Source organism: Typopeltis vanoorti, chromosome 15 (assembly GCF_054136105.1).
Source record: "Typopeltis vanoorti isolate ZY-2024b chromosome 15, IOZ_Tvanoo_1.0, whole genome shotgun sequence".
Taxonomy (NCBI): Eukaryota; Metazoa; Arthropoda; class Arachnida; order Uropygi; family Thelyphonidae; genus Typopeltis; species Typopeltis vanoorti.
Window position 1 is genome coordinate 4,297,649 of NC_143563.1, and position 24,122 is coordinate 4,321,770.

Consider the following 24,122-nt stretch of genomic DNA (forward strand, 5'->3'; position numbering starts at 1 on the left):
CTTTAAAGGAATGCGGAGAACCGACCAGGGCTTCTGACCTAATGTCCAATCCTCACCTTCTCATGGTGCACCCTGTTGGGTATCTACTTGGATACTGAACGGACGAGGATAGACTGGCAATTTGGGATTTAGCCGACCAAATTGTATTCTTATTGGTTAAACCAAAATATAGAATGATGGTACAACATGACAAAATTTCATGCCGGCTGGGGCGTCGCCCGGTTAAACAAGGCCCCTGTTGTTTTCGCCAGGGAACCAGGGCGAACAGCGAAAAGTCAGCTACTGGAACAAATCTGAAAATAAACCCCAACTCAACATCACCAGAGTTAAAGATCAGTACTATCAACGTAAGAAGCCTGAATGGCAAAGAAATGGAGCTAGCTGAGGAATTAGATAAGTACCAGATCGACATAATAGGGCTGACTGAAACAAAAAAGACCAAAACTGGTGAGATCTTTCTGAGCAATAAATACAAAATATTATATTCAGGCAATGACAATCAAGGAAAAGAAGGAGTAGCCATAGTATTCAACACAAAATACGAGGCTAATCTTCTTGAATGGCAGTCAGTCTCAAGTAGAGTAATGTGGGCAAATATGAGAATGGGGAACTGGACAATGAGACTTATTTGTGCCTATGGTCCCACAGAAGGTTCTACTAAGGCAGAAGTGGAGGAATTTTTTGAGGCTTTAGAAAAAGCAACTGACACAATGAAAAATGAAAAGTTGGTCCTTGTTGGAGATCAAAATAGCAGAGTAGGAAATGATTGTGAGACATACAAAAATATTTTGGGAAAATTTGGAGAAAAGAGCAAAGCTAATAATAATGGCAAATATCTGTTGGATTTCTGCTCAGGACATGGACTGGTTATTACTAACACCATGTTCCAGCATAAAAATGTGCACAGATTCACATGGACAGAAGAGGCTAGGAATAAGCAAAGTCTCATTGACTGTGTTATTGTTGATAGTGATGTTTTCTCCCTGGTGCAGGACACCAGAGTGTACAGAGGATTTGAAATTGGAAGTGATCACTATTTAGTCTTGAGCAGGATAAAATTGAATTTCATATTGAAAAGAATAACATGTAAGAAAGTTTTAAAGCGAATAAAAGTTGAGCAGCTCTCAGATGTGAGCTGTAGACTAAAATATACAAAAATTATTGAAGGAAATATGAAAGAGTTTGAGAACAGGAATCAAACCTTGGAGATTCAGTGGCAAACTCTGAAGAAAACATTGATTGATTCTGCCAGAGAGGCATGTGGTGAGGTTGTTTGTAAGGATAAAAAAATCAGAACTCCCTGGTGGACACAGGAGGTTAAAGAGGCAGTGAAGGAAAAGAAGAAAGCATACCAGAAGTTCCTGTCAAATAAGTCAGCTTGTGCTCTTAGAGAATATAGAGACAAATGCAAGAATGCTAAACACTGTGTAAAACTAGCTAAACAAAAGTCATGGGAGGACTTTGGCAAGAATATAGAAAATAAATATCAAGAAGGTGGCAAAATATTCTAGAGGTTGTTGAAGAAGCTTAAGCATGGAGGAAAGAATGCTATAAAAGGAATTAGAGATGATAAAGATGACATGAAAACGGGAGAAAAAGATATCCTTGAAGTATGGAGTAATTACTTTGAAAAACTGCTAAATGAAACAAGCAGTGATGACAGCACAGTGGTAAAAAACACTGACCAGGCATGCAGTCAGGAATACATATCCATACTTGAAGTAGAAAAAGCCATCAAAGGCTTGAAATGTGGAAAGGCAGCAGGAGTAGATGATATTTGACCAGAAATGCTGAAGTATGGTGGTATAAGAGTCTTACAGTGGCTGCTCTGCATAGTTCACAAAGCCTGGACAGAGGGACGAATTCCCGATGATTGAAGTAGAGCTCTCATAGTACCCATATATAAAAAGGGAAATAAAACTGCATGTGAGAATTACAGAGGTATTTCCCAACTGAGTATTTCCTGGCAAGATCTATGCAAGTATACTTGAGAAACGGTTGAGAAGAATTGTTGAAGAAAAGCTTGGTGAAGAACAAGCTGGATTCAGGCCAAATAGAGGCTGTCAGGATCAGATCTTCACTTTACGACAAATAGTCGAGAAAGCATGGGAATATAACAAAGATCCGTATTTAAGTTTTGTCGATCTGGAAAAGGCATATGACAAGGTGCCAAGAGAGAAGCTATTCAATATGCTGCAGTTATATGGTGTCAATGGGACATTATATCAAGCAATACTTAGTCTTTATTTGAGTTGTAAGTCAGCAGTTAGAATTGAAGGAACTACAGGAAGATGGTTTAATGTTAAATCTGGTGTGAGACAAGGATGTACATTTTCCCCTCTGTTAGTCATTATCTATATGGATCACATTATGAAGGAAAGTGGTATTAAACATGATATCAAAATTGGAGATGTTAATGTCAGCTCTTTGCTTTATGCAGATGATGTTATACTTCTAAATAAATCCGCTACAAGTCTGCAAGATTCTCTGACTAAATTGAATAGCTCTTGTAATAGATATGGTATGAAGGTCATCAATAAAAAGACAAAGATGATGAAAATAGGCAGAATCATTGAAAATGTCAACTCTGTTGTGAATGGAGAAACTGTGGAACAAGTAAAACATTTCAGCTATTTAGGCACCATTTTTACTGAAGATGGTAAATTAAATATAGAAATAGACAACAGAATCAGCAAAGCTGGTATGGTGGGAAGTCAATTGAATAAATTCATATGGAATAAGAGAGAAATTAGTCGGAACACTAAATTAGCTGTATACAAGACAGTGTTCAAACCAGTTTTAACTTATGGATCTGAGAGCTGGGTCAGAAGTAAAACACTTGACCAAAGACTAGAGACTTCAGATATGAGAGTCCTGAGAAAGATTATAGGCATGAACAGATGGTATCAATGGCAGTATCATATTAAAAACGAGGATATTAGGAAAGAACTTGACATTGTCAGCATCCAGGAATGCGTTAGCAGAGCTAATCTCAGGTGGTATGGTCACTTAAACAGAATGGGCGAGGAAAGATTAGCAAAACAAATGTTCTCTGCCAGGTTGGCAGGAAAACGACCCAGAGGAAGACCAAGATATAGGTCGATTGATACGGTACAAAGTGCTTTAGACGATAGAAATATAAGATCTGATAATATTGGAGTCTTGACAAGTAACAGACTGATTTGGAGGAATATTGCAGATAGGAAATTAATAATGATGTAATTTTTTTCATGTAGTACTATCATATCCTGTACATCTCTTGAGGGTACATGGCAGGAATTTGATGATGATGATGAATACTTTCTTCCATATGCCTACTCGCTCATATTCTGCAATTGATCTTACAATCTGTTCCCCTTCTATTCTTCCACTGCTTATGTGGGACGTTGAAGAGAACATATATGGAAGCGATCACTTTCCTGTTCTTTGTACGCTGTCTTCACAGGAACCATGTTCACCCACATGGATACCTATATGGAAAATGAATGAGGCTGACTGGAACACTTTCTGTCATCTTATTTTAAAGATACCAAGCAATTTTAAACCTGGTTTTACTCCATTTTTTTTTCCAAGTAAGCAAACAGACAAAATGTCAAGTTCACGTCTACCACGAGTTGCCTTGGTCTTGCACTACCTGTGGGATCAGCAAGTCTTGCATAAATTGCAGGCGTAAACTTGATTTTGTCTGTTTGCTTACTTGGAAAAAAAATGGAGTAAAACCAGGTTTAAAATTGCTTGGTATCTTTATCATAACTATACCCAAGTTAAAAATACTTTCTACATCTATATCTCCTCCTGAGATTTTTATTTAATAAGGTTATAACACCTTATGGTAACTCGTTTTGGTAAAATAGTTACAAGCTCTGCATTACTAAATCTTGGTATTTCTAGCCTGGCTCCCCACTGATAAGACCTCAATAAAGGTCGAAACCGGTCTGGGTAGTGGCCCCTTGCCTTTAATACAAAACATCATACATCCCGTTCTTGGAGATGTGTTTTGGCATTAAGTGTAAATATTAAGATTAGTGATCAGAGCTTGCTCCACGTCTACCACGAGTTGCCTTGGTCTTGCACTACCTGTGGAATCAGCTAGTCTTGCATAAATTGCAGGTGCAAACTTGACATTTTGTCTGTTTGCTTACTTGGAAAAAAAATGGAGTAAAACCAGGTTTAAAATTGCTTGGTATCTTTAACATAACTATACCCAAGTTAAAAATACTTTCTTTCTCTCATCTTGCAAAATTTAATGCTGATGCCATCAGTCAAAAAACACCTATCAATGAAGCTGTAAAATATATAACAGAATGCATTGTCCAGGCATCAACAACCTCCATCCCCAAAACATCATCTCGATTTCCAGTCTATCCAAAGCCTTGGTGGAACCCACCCAAAAAAGATCAACACAGAGCATGGAGCATATTTTGTAGATACCCCACCACATCAAATTTAATAACTTTCAAGCGTGCTTGAGCCAGAGCACGTTTTGTAAGATGTCAGAATCAAAAACAATCATGGATCCAATTTACTACATCAATTAATCAAATGACCACTCCAAATATTGTTTGGGATAAAATCTGGAAAATGAAAGGCAGATATAGTATACATTGTTTGTCCACCTTAGACTATAATGGAAGTGTTCTTGCTGATCCCAAAGCTATTTCAGATACTTTAGGAAAAACTTTTGCTAAAATCTCAGCAACAGCTTCATATTTTCCGGAATTTTTAATGCTGAAAGAGCAGCAAGAGAAACAAAGGCTTAATTTTTCTACCAACATTCTTCAGCCCTATAATCAGCCATTTGTCAAGGAGGAACTAAAAAGAGCTCTCCTACGATCTCACCCTAGTGCAGTAGGACCTGATGACATCCATTATGAAATGATAAAACATCTGCTATCATCTTCAATGGATCTTCTTCTCTTATTATACAATTGGGGGTGTACGCCATACAGGGAGAAATTATATAGTTGGGGGCATACTTGCAGAGGAAAAGTTTCCAAATTCATGGCATAAGTCGATTGTCATTGCTATCCCAAAACCAAGAAAAGATCCAACACAAGCAAATAATTATCAACCCATTGCTCTGACCAGCTGTCTTTGTAAGATACTAGAGAAAATGGTTAATGCCAGACTTCTCTGGTACTTGGAAAGCAACAGTCTTCTTTCCAATATACAATGTGCTTTCCATAGACATCGATCAACTTTAGACCATTTAGTTCGGTTAGAAACATGTATAAGAGATGCATTTCTGAAGCGAGAACATCTTGTCTCAGTTTTTTTTTGACATGGAAAAAGCTTATGACACAACCTGGAGATATGGCATATTAAAAGACCTCTATAACCTAGGTCTCAAAGGACACCTGCCTATATTTATTAAAACTTTCTGTCCAAGCGAACTTTCCAAGTCAGAGTGGGAAGTATGCTATCTCAACCATATCTTCAAGAACAAGGTGTTCCTCAAGGCTTTGTCTTAAGTGTAACCCTTTTTGCTATTAAAATCAACTCAATCATTGAACAGCTTCCTCCCACTGTAGACAATACTCTATATGTTGATGACTTCACAATTTACTGTCACTCACGTAACATGAGGGTAATTGAAAGACAACTTCAGCAAGCAATTGATCATGTCTCTCTGTGAGCTCTTAATAATGGGTTTAGGTTTTCAACAGAAAAAAGTATCTGTGTACACTTCTGTCGAAAACGCACTCATCACCCAGATCCTGAACTAAGAATGGGTCCTACTGTTATTGCAGTAACTACAGAAACCAAGTTCTTGGGACTCATTTTTGACAGAAAACTCACATTTCTAGCACACATTCGTCAACTAAGAGAAAAGTGCAAAAGAACTTTGAACCTCCTATGCTCTCTATCCTCTACTGAGTGGGGTGCTGATCGAGCTTCATTGCTTTATCTTTATCGTGCACTTATACGTTCAAAACTGGATTATGGGTCCCAAGTCTATGGTTCGGAAAGACAGAGTAACCTACGATGGTTGGATTCCATCTGTCATCAGGGTATACAGATAGCTACTGGTGCCTTTCGCACCTCACCCACTCCAAACCTCTATGTAGAAGCAAATGAATTAGCTCTATCACTTCGATGAAACAGTTGTCTCTTAATTATGCCCTAAAAATAAAATCTCTCCCAGATCACCCTACATGGAATAGTATCTTCTCTCTGCATTGGGAAGCTCAATATCACACACATCAAACTGCTATACATCCTTTTGGTATGTGTATTAAAGAAACTATGCAAGCTGTTAGTATAAATGTTGACAACATTAGCTACACTAAACATAACAGCATTCCTCCATGGCAGGTTTGCACACCATCCTGCAACCTCTCACTTTGTCAGCTACAGAAATCTTACACCCCATCATCCATCTACCTGCAATTGTTTAATGCACACAGAGCAGCACACGCTGATTTCTTACCCATCTATACTGATGGTTCAAGAACTAACACCTCTGTTGGCTGTGCTGCTGTGTTTCCTGACATTATTATCTCAAATCAGATCCCACCTGAACTGCAGTAATTATACAGCAGAGTTACAGCCATTCAGCTTGCACTTGTGCATATAAAAGAAAACTGCTACCAAAAGTGTATAATTTATACAGACTCATTGAGCTCTTTACAGGCTATCTCTTCTCCTATGTATAATCCTCATCCAGTACTTTATGAAGTGCTACACCTGCTTCACAAAATGAAAATCCTTAATTTCGATGTTCAGTTCTGCTGGATTCCCAGCCACATTGGAATCAAAGGAAATGAGGCTGCAGATGCAGCTGCTAAGTCAGCCCATACCTTCTCCACATACTATTTGACAGTTCCATATACAGACTACAGACAACTTATAAGATCAAAGCTAATTGCTCAGTGGGAGTTAACATAGCAAGAAACATCAACAAACAAATTATATAACATTAAACCTGAAATTAAACACTGGCATTCTAGTCAACGTACAAAGAGAAAGGAGGAGGCTGTCCTTGCTAGGCTCCGCATAGGTCACAGTCACCTTACGCATTCTCATTTACTGAGAGTTGATGACCCTCCCATATGTGAAAAATGCAACACACATCTCACTATTCATCATATTCTGGTAGATTGTCAAATTACACTAGAGAGGAATGAAATTTTCACCTATCTAACCAAGCCATATACACTCAGGGAAATGCTAGCAGACTCAGGCAAATTGCATGATGTTTTTAATTTTTTAGAAAGAATTAATTTGTACAAACACATTTGACCATAAATTTGTTTATATGTAAATACTTTTTTTGCTTAACTTAACTGTTATACATACATATTATTCATTAGGTTAAATCTGACCAATTATGTATTACCATAGGCCTTGATTTTGTATATTTGTATCACTCTGTTGTAATTTTGTTAATATGTAAATACCATAAAGCTAAACTTAAATTTTATGCTTCAATGCTGTATAATAATTCCTTTTATTAGCATAATAATGTTTATTATAATCTTACTAGATGTAGACACTGCTTTCCTTGACTTGTTTTGTATATACATATGTTAACCTATAATTATCTATTTATGTACTGCTGAAACCTCTGCAGTAATTTTGTTTATATGTAGATATTGCATCAATTAACATGCATTTTGTGTATGCATCTTATTTACTACTTTATTTTTCAAATAATCATGTACTGCTGTAGGACATCTTACATATTTGTGTACTTTCTAGAAATTCTGTTTATATGTATTCTAAATTCTGTTTTTACTGCATTGCTAAATTTAATTTTCATCCATGCATATTGTATAATAATCCCTTTTTGCCTATTTTTGTACTGCTATAAAGGCATCTATTATAATCTTACATATATGTAGATACTGCATTCCTTGGCTTGGTGTTTCATATATTATGTATTAACTTATATTGTTAACTATTTTTGCACTACTGTAATAACCTCTGACCTTGTGTGTTGCTGTGCCCTCTGCAGCAGTTCTGTTTACCTAGAGATGCTGCTTTGAGAAACTATTTTTCTATAAATGCCAATGTTATAACCTCTAGTAGTATGGTACAGTATGACCTTTGTAGTTTTTGTACCAAATAAACTATAAACCAGCCAACCAACCAATCAATCCTGCAACAACTTCCTCAACTCCCTTTCCACATTCTTTGTCTCACTACCCAAGGAATTTGTTTCTGAACACCTCTTCTTTCTTCCTATGCAAAGCAATTAATATTCGTTATTTAAATTAAGAGGATATTAAATCCACTTAATTTAAATAAAGAATCTTAATGCAAAAGTGGTAAAGTTCTGATCACTATTCTTGGTATTTTCCATAATGTAAAAACACATTTCCTAGGAAATGTATGCTGTTATTACATTGTGGTGGGAGGTTACTACCCAGACCGGTTTCAGCCTTTTTTGAGGCTTCATCAGTGAGTAGCTAGACCAAATAAATAAATACCAAAGGGTATAGCGAAAAGAACTTATATACTCTGCTATACGAGTTGTCAAAAAAGGTGCAAAAATTAATTTACTTAAATATAAAGAGCGAATAGGCTTCATTGCGGTGATATAAACATTATTTAAATTAAGGGGATATTAAATCCCACATTGTTTTAAAACCGAATAAGAAACTCAAAGATTGGAATCAGAGATTTTCATGCCGAATATAGTAAACTATCAAAGTATCGGCGATTACTAGCGTGAGCTAATGCAAGTAGTTGTAGCACATAAGCTGCGAGTTGCCCGAGATTGTACTACGTACTAGGACTACTTGCATTAGCTCACTAGCGTGAGCTAATGCAAGTAGTCCTAGTACGTAGTTTTATAGTTTACTATGTTCATAGTAAACTATAAAAAATATATAAAGTTTACTTTTATAAACTATAAAAAATATATAAATGTATAAAGTTTACTTTTATAGTTTACTATGTTCAGCTTGAAACTCTCTGATTCCAATCTTTGAGTTTCTTATTCGGTTTTAAAACAATGTGGGATTTAATATCCCCTTAATTTAAATAATGTTTATATCGCCAAAATGAAGCCTATTGGATCTTTATATTTAAGTAAATTAATATTCGTTTTATTGTTTCACTTGTAAAACCTGTCTTATGCCCTGTATTTTTTATCACACATTTAATAATTGTGTTACCATATAAAGCAACCATATCTTTAGATACTTGCTTCTTCTTCTTAACCTCTTTGTCATTTACATCAGTTATACTTTTCTTTAAATGTTCAGTTTCCTCCTTGATACATTTAACCTGACTCTTCATTTTCATTAACTCTTGCCTAAGCTGTTCCACATCACTAATATTACTGTCACAAGCATTCCAATCTATTTTCTGATTATTCTGTGTTAAGATCTTGGAGAAAGTAGTGAGGGACCGTATATAGCATTGGACAGATGAGGGTGGTGTTATCAGTGAAAGTCAACATGGATTTGTGAAGGGGTGCTCTTGTTTTAGTAATATGCTAGCCTTTTATAATACAAGAGCATTTGATAAGGGAAAGGCATATACTGCCATTTTCTTAGACTTAGCGAAAGCATTTGATAGGGTGCCACATGATAAGCTGATATTTAAAATGCAGCACATGGGTTCGGGTGTGAGGTTGGTCAACTGGATTCAGGATTGGCTGTCCGATAGGTATCAGAGAGTTGTGTATGGTGGGACAGTTTCAAGGAGGCAGAGGATTACAAGTGGGGTCCCACAGGGCTCAGTACTGTGACCTATATTGTTTAACCTTTATATCAATGACATTGTCAGTGGATTGCAAGGGGATATTCAGTTGTTTGTGGATGATGCGAAGCTGGGAAGGATTATTAGTAATGTGGTAGCAATGCAAGAGGATTTGAATAAGCTAGATAGATAGGCAAATGAATGGGGGTGTCGGTTTAATGCAGCAAAATGTAAGGTCTTGAGGTTTGGGAAACATCGACGGGACGCTGCATACTCAATGGGAGGAGTTGTACTGGAGGAAGTAGGGGAGACAAGAGATCTGGGATTGATGATTGATAGAAACTTTTTTTTTTGTTGAAAGTTTATTTTACACTTGGTTAGACTATAATAAATTTAGTTTAATCCTTTATCTAAGGGTGAGCAAACAAAGTTTGTGCCTGCAAATATCTTCAGGACTGGGGTAAGGTAGTACATGTTACTACCTTACACGTGTACTACCTTACACCAGTCCTGAAGATATTTTTGGGTGCAAACTTTGTTTGCTCACACTTGGATAAAGGATTAAAATAAATTTATTATGATTGATAGAAACTTGAAATTTAGGGGACATATTGCAAAGGTGGTGAAGGTAACACATAGGATTGCTGCAATTATGAGAAGGACACTGACCTGCAGAGATAAAAGGGTTATCATTCCGTTGTATAAGTCTCTGATCAGACCACACTTATTGTTCTCAGATTTGGTCTCCAGGATTTGAAGGGGATAAATTAACTGTGGACAGGGTACAAAGGTGGTTTCAGGACTTTACCATGTTAGTTATGAGAATTGGCTGAGGGAATGTGGACTGCAGAGTTTGGTGGATAGAAGAAGAGAGGTGATATGATTGAGATTTTTAAACTATTGAGAGGTGTTAGAGGGTTGATACTGGGGAGTTCTTTCGCTTGGTTGAACAGCGGGAAGGAGTGATGACAAGAGGCCATCCCTGGAAGTTATGAAAGGAATCTGTTTGCAAGATGGTCAGGAGTGGTTTCTCTGCATGGAGAGTAGTTGAACCATAGAATGCATTGCCTGATGGAGTGGTGAGAGCGAGAACAGTCAATGAGTTTAAGGACTAGTATGATAGACTTTGTGGTTTTCAGAGGGGACCTCCCCTTGATGAGTCTTAATAGATTGTGTTTCTTAGGAAGGACCTCCCACGATGAGTCTTTTGACTCCATGGAGGCGTGCATAATAATAATAATAATATCATTCTTATTTTTGGAATATCCTAGCTTTTCATCACACTTCTCACATACCATAATATGTTCCTTTTTATTGTTCAATCCAACACTCCATAAATCTTTAAAATATTTGGATGCATATATAAAGCATTAGTCACATCTTATCCACTGCGAAAAGTCCAGGGAAGAACTTGACCTTTGAGTTAAGACCTTCTGAGCTGCTGGCGTAAGCTTCTTTGCTGCCACTGCTGCCATTTTTATCACATTAATGGCACCTCCTTGTTTTTTGCTGCAATAATGAGAAGGTCGCTAACCTTCAGAGATAAAAGCGTTATCATTCCATTGTATAAGACCCTGATCAGACCACACTTAGACTATTGTTCTCAGATTTAGTCCCCAGGATTTGAAGGGGATAAATTAACTGCAGAAAGGGTACAGAGGCAGATAACAAAGATGGTTTCAGGACTGTACAATGTTAGTTATGAGGATCGGTGAGGGAATGTAGACTGCAGAGGTGATATGATTGATTGAGACTTTCAAACTGTTGAGAGGTGGTTACAGGGAGTTGACACTTGGGAGTTCTTTCGCTTGGTTGAACACCAGGAAGGCGTGATGACAAGGGACCATCCCTGGAAGTTGCGAAAGGAAACTGGAAGCAAGAGGGTGAGGAGTGGTTTCTTTGCATGGAGGGTGGTTGAACTGTCGAATGCTTTGCCTGATAGAGTGGTGAGAGCGAGAATGGTCAATGAACTTAAGGAATGGTATGAGGGAACTCCCACGATGAGTCTTGATAGACTTTGTGTTTCCTAGGAAGGATCTCCTGCAACGAGTATTTTGACTGCATGACGGTCTAAATAATAATAATTAATAATAAAAAAAAGCCATCCATGTGTCATATCAAATTCCTTGATTTAATTGGGAAATGAATGCTACTCTACACCTTTCTTATCTCTAACATCTGCTTTAACTTATTAAAAAATATTAGCAAGTAGTGAAATGCAGTCTTCTTTGTATTAAAAAAAATGAAGTTTTAATTGGCAATTGAGCCACATTTCGCCATTTCCCAAATGAATATTTAATGAAAATTAAGTAAAATAAAATGTGAAATTTTAATTTTTTCATTTTTTTCAATTTCATTTATTTGGAAGCATATCAAATTAATTATAAGGTTTATTAAGATATTTATATTTACACTATTATTTGTACTATTAATACCAATTTTTGATAATTATTTACATTTTTTTTATGAAATAAGTCTGAAGAAAGAAATGATACATAGAGTGGACAGCGTAGCAGCAGAATTCAGCAAAGCCTCAGATAAACAGCTATCTCATGCAATTAAGGAAACCATCAGTGAATCCGTGAATGCAAATATTCAGTTGAAGAAAACTTCAGAAACAACATTACAGTTAACAGAAACTAATTTGAAATTAAAGAATTCTGAACTAAAATTGAAGCAGCAAATTCAGATTCGGGAATCCATTGCAAAAGAGTTATCTTCTGAAGTAGCAAATCAGCAGAAGGTATGTTAAAAAAACTTTGAGGATATTTAGCATTGGGATAAGTTAATCTGTATTTGTTTTATAGCTACTAGGTATTATTTCTGATATAATTCCCATTACTCTCTATTATATCTGGAGTACTCTTATTAACATATTGAAGATTGGACTGCAAACTATGTTTTAATACTGTTCCAGGATGGAGACCGAGACCACTTACAAATGTATCATAATCAATGCATTTTAAGTATACTCATATGCTATGCATAGAATCCTCCCAAATTAAGTATGTAGCACATTATTGCTGTAAGGGGAATTACTCTTTAATTTGCTGATCTTTGTCCATTGGGTTTTATTTTCCTTTCTGTGAGAATTCTACTCCAATCATCTAAAATTTGATCCTCTGACTACTAGGCTTTCTGAATTATGCAGTGTAGCCACTTTCCGGTCTGGTTGGCTGAGTGAATCTGCTCTCCAGCCAAAAGACTGTGGGTTTTCGAATCCCACCATGGACGTAGATATCTGTGATTGTCTGTGAAAATATTGATGGTGGGTGGTGGTCGGCGGTAGATGCCATTGGTGTAGATGATGATGGTAGTAGCAGTGGAGACAGAGAGCTGTAGGGTACATGCCCTCCCTCGATGAGTCTTTGGACTCCCTGGAGATGTCACATAATAATAATAATAATAATAATAATAATAATAATAAAACTTTTATACCACCATATGCAAGCATTTCTGTTGAATATCATCTACTCAAGCTGCCTTTTGACATTTCAAGTTTTTGATAGATTCTTCTACTTGAAGTGTTGATAATGTTCCTAATTGCATTCCTCTTGAATGTTTTTGGTTACCATTTTGTCACTGCTCGGCCATTTAGCAATCTTACAAAGTAATTACTCAGGACATCTAAAATAATAATATTATTATGATGATGATTATTATTAATATAAGACATCCTGCAGTGAATCAAAAGACTCATTGCAGGAGGATCAGTTTCATAAAAAGAGCGATCGTCTACTTATGCCCTAAACCCATTCACAGTTTCAACACAGTTTCAGGCAATGTGTACCACTAATCACTCACACTCCATGCAAAAAAACCTGTTTCTGACCCTTTTGCTGACATTCTCCTTATAGTTTGCAGAGATGGCCTATTATTTTACCATTGTCTGCCTCTGTGAAAAATCTCCTCCACATTAATCTGTTAACAACCCTCACCAACTTAGACGTCATCATTATTATTATGTGACAACTCCAAGGAGTCCAAAGACTTATCAGGGAGGGCACCTACTCTACAACTCTCCGTCTCCATCACCTACAGCAAACCACCACTACTGGTATTTTTTTGTCTGTAAATTGTGTGTGTTCTCCAGGCTGATTTGTCTGTATGTGGGATGAAAAACCTGAGTTTCCAGGAGAAAATTACTGCTACCTCTTTATCAGATCTGCTAACCCACCTTCATTAAAAAAAAAAACGAAAACATATAAAGATTCCTCTTGTCATGACAAGAATCAGACTTACCACTGTTCTTCAAATTGTGCTAAGGGAACTTATATCCTCCCCCCTCACCTTTTTCTATTTGCAAACCAAGTTACATTCTCTCGGTCTGTCCTTATATCCCACATGACATAACACCAATTTATTGAACCTTCTCTAGACCCTCTCTAAGATATCCTTATCCTCTTGAAAAGCAGGAAACTAAATCTGGACACTGTAGTCTATATGTGTGGCCTGATCAAGGCTTTATACAAGATAACCATAACTTTTCTGCTTCTGCATGTTAAGATTATCCTCATCATTTCCATAATATTGTAATGTTCATACAATGTGATCCTTAACATTAAGTTTCAGTCCATCATCACATACAGATCTCTCATCTCTTCTACCTCCTTCAAAATTTCTCTACTAATTTTATACTCTTCATCCCAACCTTGCCTGCTAAATTGCAAGACTTTCACTTTCCAACATTAAACTGATAACTCCAACTGATAACTAATATCCACTCAATTGAGATCCACCTATAAGACCACATCTGCTTCGCTCTTCATAGTTAATCCCAACTTTGCATCATCAGCAAAACAACTGCATACTTCTAGTTAAACCTTTCTTGATATGATTCTCATATGAGTTAAACAATAATGACTTCAAGACATTAGCAGAGTACTGTAGAGGCCCTGCAGTACTCTGCTAGTAACCTTCCACTTTTTATTATTATTATTATTATTATTCAGGCCTCCATGGAGTCAAGAAACTCATCGTGGGAGGTCCTTTTATGCCACCATATGTGAGCATTTCTGTTGAATATCATCTACTCAAGCTGCGTTTTGCACATTTCAAGTTTTTGATAGATTCTTCTACTTGAAGTGTTGATATATGTTCCTGATTGAACATATATCAAAAATAAAACATAAAGTCTGTCATACCACTCCTTGAACTCATTGACCTTGCTCTCACCACTCTATCAGGCAATGCATTTCACAATTCAACCATCCTCCATGCAAAGAAACCACTCCTCACCCTCTTGCTCACAGATTCCTTTTAGAACTTCCAGGGATGGCTCCTTTAACATGGCTCCTTGCCATGTTCCACCAAGCGAAAGAACTCCCCAATGTCAACCCTGGACCTCTGGATCCACCAAAAGTTTAAAGGTCTTGATCATATCACCTCTCCTTCTTCTATCCACCAAACTCTGCAGTCCACATTTCTTCAACTGATCCTCATAACTAACATTGTACAGTCTTGAAACCATCTTTGTTATCTGCCTCTGTATCCTTTCCACAGTTAATTTATTCCCTTCAAATCCTGGGGACAAATTTGAGAGCAGTAGTCTAAGTGTTAGAACACTTAGACTACTTGCTCACAGATTCCTTTTAGAACTTCCAAGGAGCCATCCCTGGAAGTTCTAAAAAGAATTTGTGAGCAAGAGGGTGAGGAGTGGTTTCTTTGCATGGAGGATGGTTGAATTGTGAAATGCATTGCCTGATAGAGTGGTGAGAGCAAGGTCTGATCAGGGTCTTATACAGCAGAATGATAACTATTTTATCTCTGCAGGTCAGCGTCCTTCTCATTATTGCAGCAATCCTCTGTGTTACCTTCACCACCTTTGCAATATGCTCCCTGAATTTCAGTTTTCTATCAATCATCACCCCAGATCTCTTGTCTCCTCTACTTCCTCCAATCAAGTATGCAGCTATTAGGATATTACTTTCTCCCTCTACAATCCACTGTTACCTATTTGACAGTCAATTACTTATATGACTCACTAGTCTCTTATCCTATTCTCATCTCTTTCAGTTTAGTTACTAGCTTCTCATATTACAATCTGTCAAAAGCCTTCATAAAATGCAAGTATGCCATTGTATATGCATCTCCCTTATCCAGTGAATTCATCATCTTGTTGTAATACAAAAGTAGATTTATAGAAAACACACTCTCCTAACAAAATCAAATTCTGAATCCTAGTCTTCACTAACCTCTAACATCTTAAGAAACAACTCCATAAACACAGATTTACCTATCGTTTTCTATTCCTTTGGGACTTGGCTTGTTGCAAGACTCATGGGAAACAGGCATACCAAAGGCACTGTTTATTCCCTAGAGTATTCTTCCTAAAAGCTGACAAGTCCTACTACTTTATTAAACATCAAGCTTCATATGATGTCACCTTCAGAAGGATGAAACACCTTTATAAACTGCTCATTAAATACTTCAACTGTATCCTCGGGCATTAATTACCAGTCTACTGTTGTCATCAACTGACATTATCTACCCATAGTCATTCCTCCTTCTTGCCATATATTGAAAGAATTCACAAGAAGTTTTCTTGGCTTAATTGCTAATTTCTGCTCATACTGCACTTTTGTTTTCTTTACAGCTGAGTCACTTTCTTACTATGTTCTTTTACTCTTCATGCGACTGATTATTACCAACATTCCTCATTTGTTGCCTCTACACTGCCTTCATTTCATGCTCTAATCCCCTCATTCATTCATTTTACTCCTACGTTGTTTTGCCTTTTCACTTTTAGAATACACTCAGACATTGCTGCTGTTACATTGCTTTTGATCAGTGCTCAAGCAGCATTTGTCTTCTTTTTGCTCAACTCCTCTTTCCATGTTACAGCTTGTCTCATAAGTTTTTTATAATCATCAGTCCTGTAGTTTCACATATATCCCTTCTTCACAGAGGTTCTGATATGACTGGTGACAAACCAGGCGATCACTTCATGGTCATCCTTGGAGGGGAAATTTGGACACTCCATTCAAAAGCACGTCATGTGATGATATGGCCAGATCTAAGGCTTTCAACCCTCATATGTCTTCTGATGCATATTGCCTAAGATAGTTATACCTTAAGAACTCATCTCAAGAAATTAATTTTTCTTGTTCCCTGATGCTATCTATTTCTTTGATCAGTATCACCTTAATTAATCATCAACATCATGCGTATCAAGAATTTAGGCCTAGCATCGCCCGTTCCGTCCTTAGAAGTCATCGTTGAATCGTTTAAGAGGACGTCCTGGTTTTCTTTTTCCTAACGGCTTGTATTTTAAGGTTTGTTTTGGTAATCTTTCTGTTTTCATTCTTTGAACGTGTTCCATCCATTTATGTTTATATTTTTTAATTTTTTCTATTATTGGTTCTTGGTTTAATTCTTTCATGATTTCTTCATTTCTTTTGTGATCAAATAGGGTATACTTTACAGTTTTTCTCATAAACTTAATTTCTGCTGTTATTAATCTTTGTTTGTCTTTTTGTTTTATTGTCCAGATTTTGCTTCCATACATTAAGACTGGTAGGGCTAATGTATTGTATACTTTTAGTCTGGTTTGTTTTTGAACTAAGTTTGGTTTAAATATTGAGTTTAATTACACCTGTTATTTTTAAATATTTTGCAATTTTTACATTTATATCTTTTTCATATGTGATCATACATCCTAGGTAGTTAAATGAATTCACCTGTTCTAAGATCTTGTTATCTATTACTATTTTAGTTCTTGCTGGATCTTGTCCTTTAAAGGCCATAGTTTTTGATTTTTCTGTTGATATTATCATACCATAATCTTTGGATATCTCATTTAGATCTAAAATAGCTTTCTGTAAGTTATCTTCAGAATTTGTAATTATTATTTGGTCGTCTGCAAAGAGGAGAGTGTTTAAGTTTACTGTAGGAGAAAGTTTAATTCCTGATGTATATTTTTATTCCATTTTATTATTATTTCATTTAAGTAGATATTAAAAAGAGTTGCTGAGAGGGGACATCCCTGTCGCACCCCTTGTTTATCTCTCTTGTATATGATAGCTCGTGATTTAATCTTATTTGTATTTGATCATTTTCATATATACTTGTGACAGCTTTTAGGATATTATTTGGTATTTGTCTTTCTTTTAATATGTTAAATAATAATTAATTAATAATTAAATACTAACCTTAATTAATATCAACCATAATGATCTAATCTTTAAATGTACCTGTGGCATGACTATAAACAACAAATTACCACCCGATAACCACAATAATTAACTTTGATGAAATGAAAGTACAGATATTTTGTACTGAAAATAACAGCACATCATTAGTGTGTAGAAACAAGCAAATCGAAGGAACAGGAATACAAATTACATACAGCAGTCAGCAATTTACCAAGTTTTTAATTGGTAAACCACTGACTGCTGTATGTACTTTGTATTCCCATTCCTTTTATTTGCTTGTTTCTACACACTGATAATGTACTGTTATTTTCAGTATGAAATATCTGTACTTTCATTTCATTAAAGGTAATTACTGTGGTTATCGTGTAATTTATTGTTTAACCATAATGATCACGACCCTTCTCTTGCTCACTAAGCCAAGACTGCCTATACATTTCTTTTCCTTTGTCTTCAACATTTTCCAGTCTATAGCAGCACCCTACTAAATATCACATCCTTTTTTTTGTCTTCAATATTCATGTCACTTTATCACTTCAGATTCCTTTCAGAATGCTCTTTCCTCATTTCTAAGCTTTGTTTTTTTTTGTCAATAGCCTCCAGAACATGGCCTCTGTTTCTTCAATATTAACAAACTAATAAAAAAAGGAGAGAGAGAGAGAGAAGAAAATATGAGTGTGAATTAAAACAGAATTTGAAAAAAAAAAAAAAAATGCAACTGGTAGAGAATGAAAATAATGAATCTTATCAAGGATAGCATAAATTAGCAGCAGAAAACTCAATTGGAAACCTCAATTGAAATTCAAAGTAAAATACAGCATAAAAAATTGTTCAGTGATGAATGTGAACTGGGAGTAAAGAAAAAAATAAGAAGCAATTGGCTTAATAACCCAACTGATATTTATGCCACTCACAAAGAGCTTCAAGGAAGCCAATAAAATAATAAGACAACAAAAAAAAAAATTTTTACATGAACAGATTGAAGAAATCCAGAAATACTTTACAGTAAATAATCCTAAAATTTTTTTCATAAAATTAAAAACCAAAAAACAGGTCCACATATGAACACAAATGTTAATCAACAACAGCAGTGGACAAATACTAGCCACTAGAGATGAAATAGCAAACAAGTGTGAGTATTTTCACAAACTCCTAAATTGTGATGAACCTTCTGAGTCTTTTGAACAGAATACTTATCATACTTGTCATCCAGAAATCTTTAAACCTTCTGTAGCTGAAGTAGAGGAAAGTACAAAGCAACTCAAAGACAACAAAACTCCAGGTAATGATGGAATAGCCAAACTCATTAAATATGGGGATAGTGAATTAACCACTAATATGCATAAGCTGGTACATTTAATATGGGAAAAAGAAGAGATACCTGCAGAATGGAAAGAATTGCTAATCATTCCGGTATATAAATAGGTAAACAGAAATGGCTGTGAAAATTACAGGGGAATATTATTATTATCTAGCACCTGGAGGTGCTAGATAATAATTTTCTAGCACCTCCAGGGAGTCCAAATTCTCATCGAGGGAGGACACCTACTATACAACTCTCTGCCTCCACCATTCAAAGCCACCAACTACTGCAAACCACATCATCTGCACCAACACCATCTACAACCCATCACCACCACCACTAGTATTTTCACAGACAATCAGAAACATCCATCACAAACGCCCACATTCAAACCCTCAGCCTTTTGGTTGGAGAGCAGATATGCTAACCACTTGACCAACCAGGCCGGCAATATTTTGTCTAACTTTTAAACACAGATACTATTATCGGCTAGACATAAGCAAAATAATACTGCCTAATAACTTAAAATATTATTATTATTATTATCTGAGACCTCCAGGGAGTCAAGGACTCATCGAGGGAGACTGTAAATTACCCAACCCAGCTATTATACCTTCCCTTAAATTCATTTACACTAGATGCACTCACTACCCGTAAGGGCAAATTATTCCACTCATTGCTCTCTGGAAGAAAAACCTAGCTCTTAACCCTTTCTTGACTGAGAACAGCCTTAACTTCCATGGATGCCCCCGTGTTCTCTCCCCGCCTTCCATATAACGAAAAATTCCATCATTTGAAATGCTGTAACACCCATTCAAAAGTTTATAGACCTTTATCATATCATCCCTCTTTCTCCTGTTAACCAGAGTCTGCAATCCACATACTCGCAATCTGTCCTCATAATCTAAATCCCATAATCCGGATATAATCTTGGTAACTCTTCTTTGTACCCTTTCCACAGCTTCTTTATCCCCTTGGAACCCAGGAGACCAAATCTGCGCACAGTAATCCAAGTGTGGTCTTATGAAACTTATAAAGAGGCAAAAATTACTTCCTTATCCTTATATGTCAAGGTTAACTTCAACATAGCAATTATCCTCTGAATTGTATTTGCAACTTTTGCTATGTGACCTTTGAACTTTAAATTCTTATCACCAGTACACCAAGATCCCTTGTCTCTTCAGTTTCTTGTAGTATAACCCCGCTAATATAATATGTCGCTGGAACTCTAATCATGCCAAAGTGCATAACTTTACACTTGCTGACATTAAACTGACAGCCATTTTCGTTTGTCCAGATTTCCAGTCTATTGAAATCATTTTGTAATTGCTGAATATCAGTAGCATCCTTAATTTCCCTGCCTATCTTCGCATCATCAGCAAACAATTGCAAATCTGATGATAGACCCTGCTTGATGTCATTAATGTATAGATTGAACAATAATGGCCCAAGGAGTGAACCCTGAGGTACACTACTGTTTACCTTAAATCTGGCAGATTCACACCCACTGTATACCACTTTTTGATATCTGTCAACCATCCCCTGATCCAAGTCGATAGCTTATGTTCCAATTCCATATTCTTCAGTTTACACAACAGCCTATCGTGTGGTATCCTATCAAATGCCTTAGAGAAATCCAACATTATAATAGCGTATCCATTCCCTTTATCCAACTTGGCTGTAACATTGTTATAAAATATGAGCAAATTGTCAAAACGTGACCTTCCTTTAGTAAATCTATGCTGTTGCCTGCAGAGTATAGAATGCTTGTCTACCAATTTCTGTATGCAAGTTCTTACCAACTTCTCTAAAATCTTCACTACCACACCAGATACTAATAGGTCAGCAATTAGACACATCAGTTTTTGCACCACCCTTGTGCAATCGAACTATCGTACATTCCTTCCATTCCTGTGGTATCATTCCTGAGCTGAGACTCAAGTTATACAAATGTGTGAAAGGCCTAGCCAATTCGGCTGAACATTCCTTTAACAAACAGGCAGATATTCCATCTTATCTACTTCAAGAGTTAAAGGTTCATTTTCATGAACCTCTAACTCTTCATCCAACTTAGCAGTAGCACTATGCACCGTGCTACATATACCTGGTTGATATATCTTAGCAAATTGAGCACTCATTAACTGAACAATCTCCTTAGCTTCCGACACTCGTGTACTATCTGCATTCAATAAACTTATTCTTCCACATTCATTCTTTCTTTTGCTTGTGGCATAACGATAAAATTATTTTGGATTGCCTTTAGCTTGCATGGCCAATTTCTTTTCATACTTCGTTTTAGCTTTTCTCGTAATACTGGTTACTTTTCTGGCCTGAGCTTTATATATTTCATAAAGCCTCTCACTCTTATTCTCACAATATTCTTTCCATATCATCTTCTCTTGTGGATCTCTAGCTTAATAAGGTTGCACATCCATTTCACTCCCAACCTATTTATTCTTCGAACACTAGAGATACATTCAGATACCTCCTCATCCAAGTACTCTTTCAAAGATACCCATGCATTGCTGACATGTTTTCCATTCAGTAACTGATTCCATGGGACCAAGGATAGTATTCTTCTAAGTTGATCATAATTTCCAGCTTTGTGATTCAGCATGTAGCCTGAATCACAAAGCTGGAATCAGAGCTTCAATACAAGTAGATACTTCCCAAGAAAGAACAGCATGATCACTGTTACCAATTGGTGGTAAAATAGCTATATTTTTGACAGAGATCCATTCTGACACAAATTGAACATTCTTTTACCTCGAGTTCCTTCTTTCACATGCTGCTTGAGAAAGTTATCTTGCAACAATTCAGTAAATTCCTGTTCTTTCTGATCATGAGATTTCTCTTCTACCCAATCAATGTTTGGAAAATTAAAGTCACTCATAATGATCATTCGCTTAGTACCCATAAGGCTAAATTAGCGATGTATTTCTTTGTCCCCTACAACTGAGCTTCCAGGTCTGTTGCAACACCCCCACCATATATTTCATTCTGTTAACCTCTACTTCACACCAAATGGACTCAAACTCATTGCTACATGGGACACTGTTACCATCATTGTTTTCTTGTATTTCTACAAGAAATACAAGAAAATTGGATTTAAGTCATCTGATATCATTAGTAGCACTTCTCCTCCTCTCCTATCTCTTCTGTCATTCCTATAGCGTTTGACTTTCCTATAGAGATCTATATAAAGTTTGACTCTCACTACAGCAAATACTGCTATAAGACACTATTGAAAAGGCCAAGTTCTATAGGTACAATTCCAAAAGAATTTACTATTCACTATAACAAACCATTCCTGAGTCCCTAAGAAGTTTGCCATAGTGAGAGTCAACTATATTTCATTATTCCAAACCAGAAGTTAAAGAGTTCAATATCTCTACCATCAGCATGCTACAAAATTCTATCTAATATTATACTAAAAAGAATCTTATGCTGAAGGAATTATTGGTGAATATCAATCTGAATTCCAAAGAAATAGATTGACAGTTGACCAAATGTTTACACTTAGATAGATATTAGAAAAGTTTAATCAAAATTTGCATCACTGACATCTGAAGCATGGTATTAGCTAATGGAGTTAGATCTGAACCTTTTGATATTAAGACAGGATTAAAGTAAAGAGTTGCCCTTTCGCTCATCTTTTTGCATTAGAAAAATATATTCATGAAATTGTAAAAGAATACATAATAAAAGTAAAATGTAAAATAATACATTTTTACCTTGTTGGAGAAAATGTTGAAGATATTAGAACAACATTTAACCACACTATCAGCCAAGACATCTATAGACGTCAAGGTTATCAGAGATGCATATTAAAATTTTAATACCTTTGATATTACATTGAAATATATGATGGATACGAAGCATATGAGGATGCGTATTTGATCCATACTGGCCGGTAAGGTGGTTAAAAAACTCAAATATGCTGCTGAAAAATTAGGATTACAAATCAACCAGGATAAAACTGAATATTCAATACTTAAGATATGCAGAAATCACAATCTAGGAAGAAATGACTAGTTTACCATTGATAAGCTGAAATTTAAAAGTGCCACATTCTTCAAATATCTAGGAACATTGATTACTTGAGATAATAAAATTAGTACAGAAATAAAAGCTAGAATAAATGCCTCCAATAGATGTTATTATTCACTACATCATTTATTATCTTCCAAAATTCAGTCAAGCAGAGTTAAAACAGAAAAAAAAAACCGAGTTAAAATATACAAGACAATCAGTAGACCTATTATTTTATATGAAGCATAAACCTGGAGCATAGCAGACTAAGATGCAAAAGCATTGCAGATTTTTAAAATAAAATCCTTAGAAAAGTCTGTGGATCTGTAAGAGATAACACAAAACAGTGAATAGAGACAAAAACATAACTAAGACCTATATGAGCTCTACACATCCCTCTTCTAGTTGATGAAATGGTTTTGACATGTAGAAAGAATAAACAAGCATTCAAGATGAAGCCCTATGGAAAGCTACACAGAGGTAGGCTGTGGATACATTGAGAGAATAATATTCAAAAAGACTTAGCTGAGATGGGAATTCAAGAGTTCAAGACAGAAAGGAATGGAAGAAGTTGGTACATGCAGTACCTTCATGTTGGAGGCTTAATTGTATACAGCACTCAGAAAAGATTAAAATAGAATTTAATACTTCCTATATTTCGTCCCAGTCACTGAGACATCTTTAGAGATTACAAAAAAACTAATGTAACATATACACAAATACCACACAATACTAAGCCCAACCACATGGGTGATTCTCAAGTCTTATCTAGGTGGAGCGCTCTCTAAGGACGGTTGTAGGTGGCCTGGAATGTAACATGGGATCTCTGATGATAAGTGTTTCTCAAATCTTAGGAAGCTTAATGCAACCATATTTATTAAGATTTGGTTGATTTCTGAGAGCTACTGCTGATTCTAAAAGTAGTCTCTCTTTTTTGAATTTGCTGTGGTGGAGCATGGTGTTTTTTTTTATGAGATCCTGTAGGT

At 36.0% G+C, this 24,122-nt stretch overlaps 1 protein-coding gene across 1 annotated transcript in view; it reads left to right on the plus strand.

The window, feature by feature from the left end:
• LOC150098316 (cilia- and flagella-associated protein 157-like) overlaps nucleotides 1-24,122 on the plus strand; it is a 244,966-nt gene that overhangs the window by 96,547 nt on the left and 124,297 nt on the right. Inside the window, exon 4 of the mRNA XM_090405146.1 lies at nucleotides 12,127-12,394. Within this exon, the coding sequence (XP_090261272.1) occupies nucleotides 12,127-12,394 (268 nt within the window). The remainder of the gene's footprint in view (nucleotides 1-12,126; nucleotides 12,395-24,122) is intronic.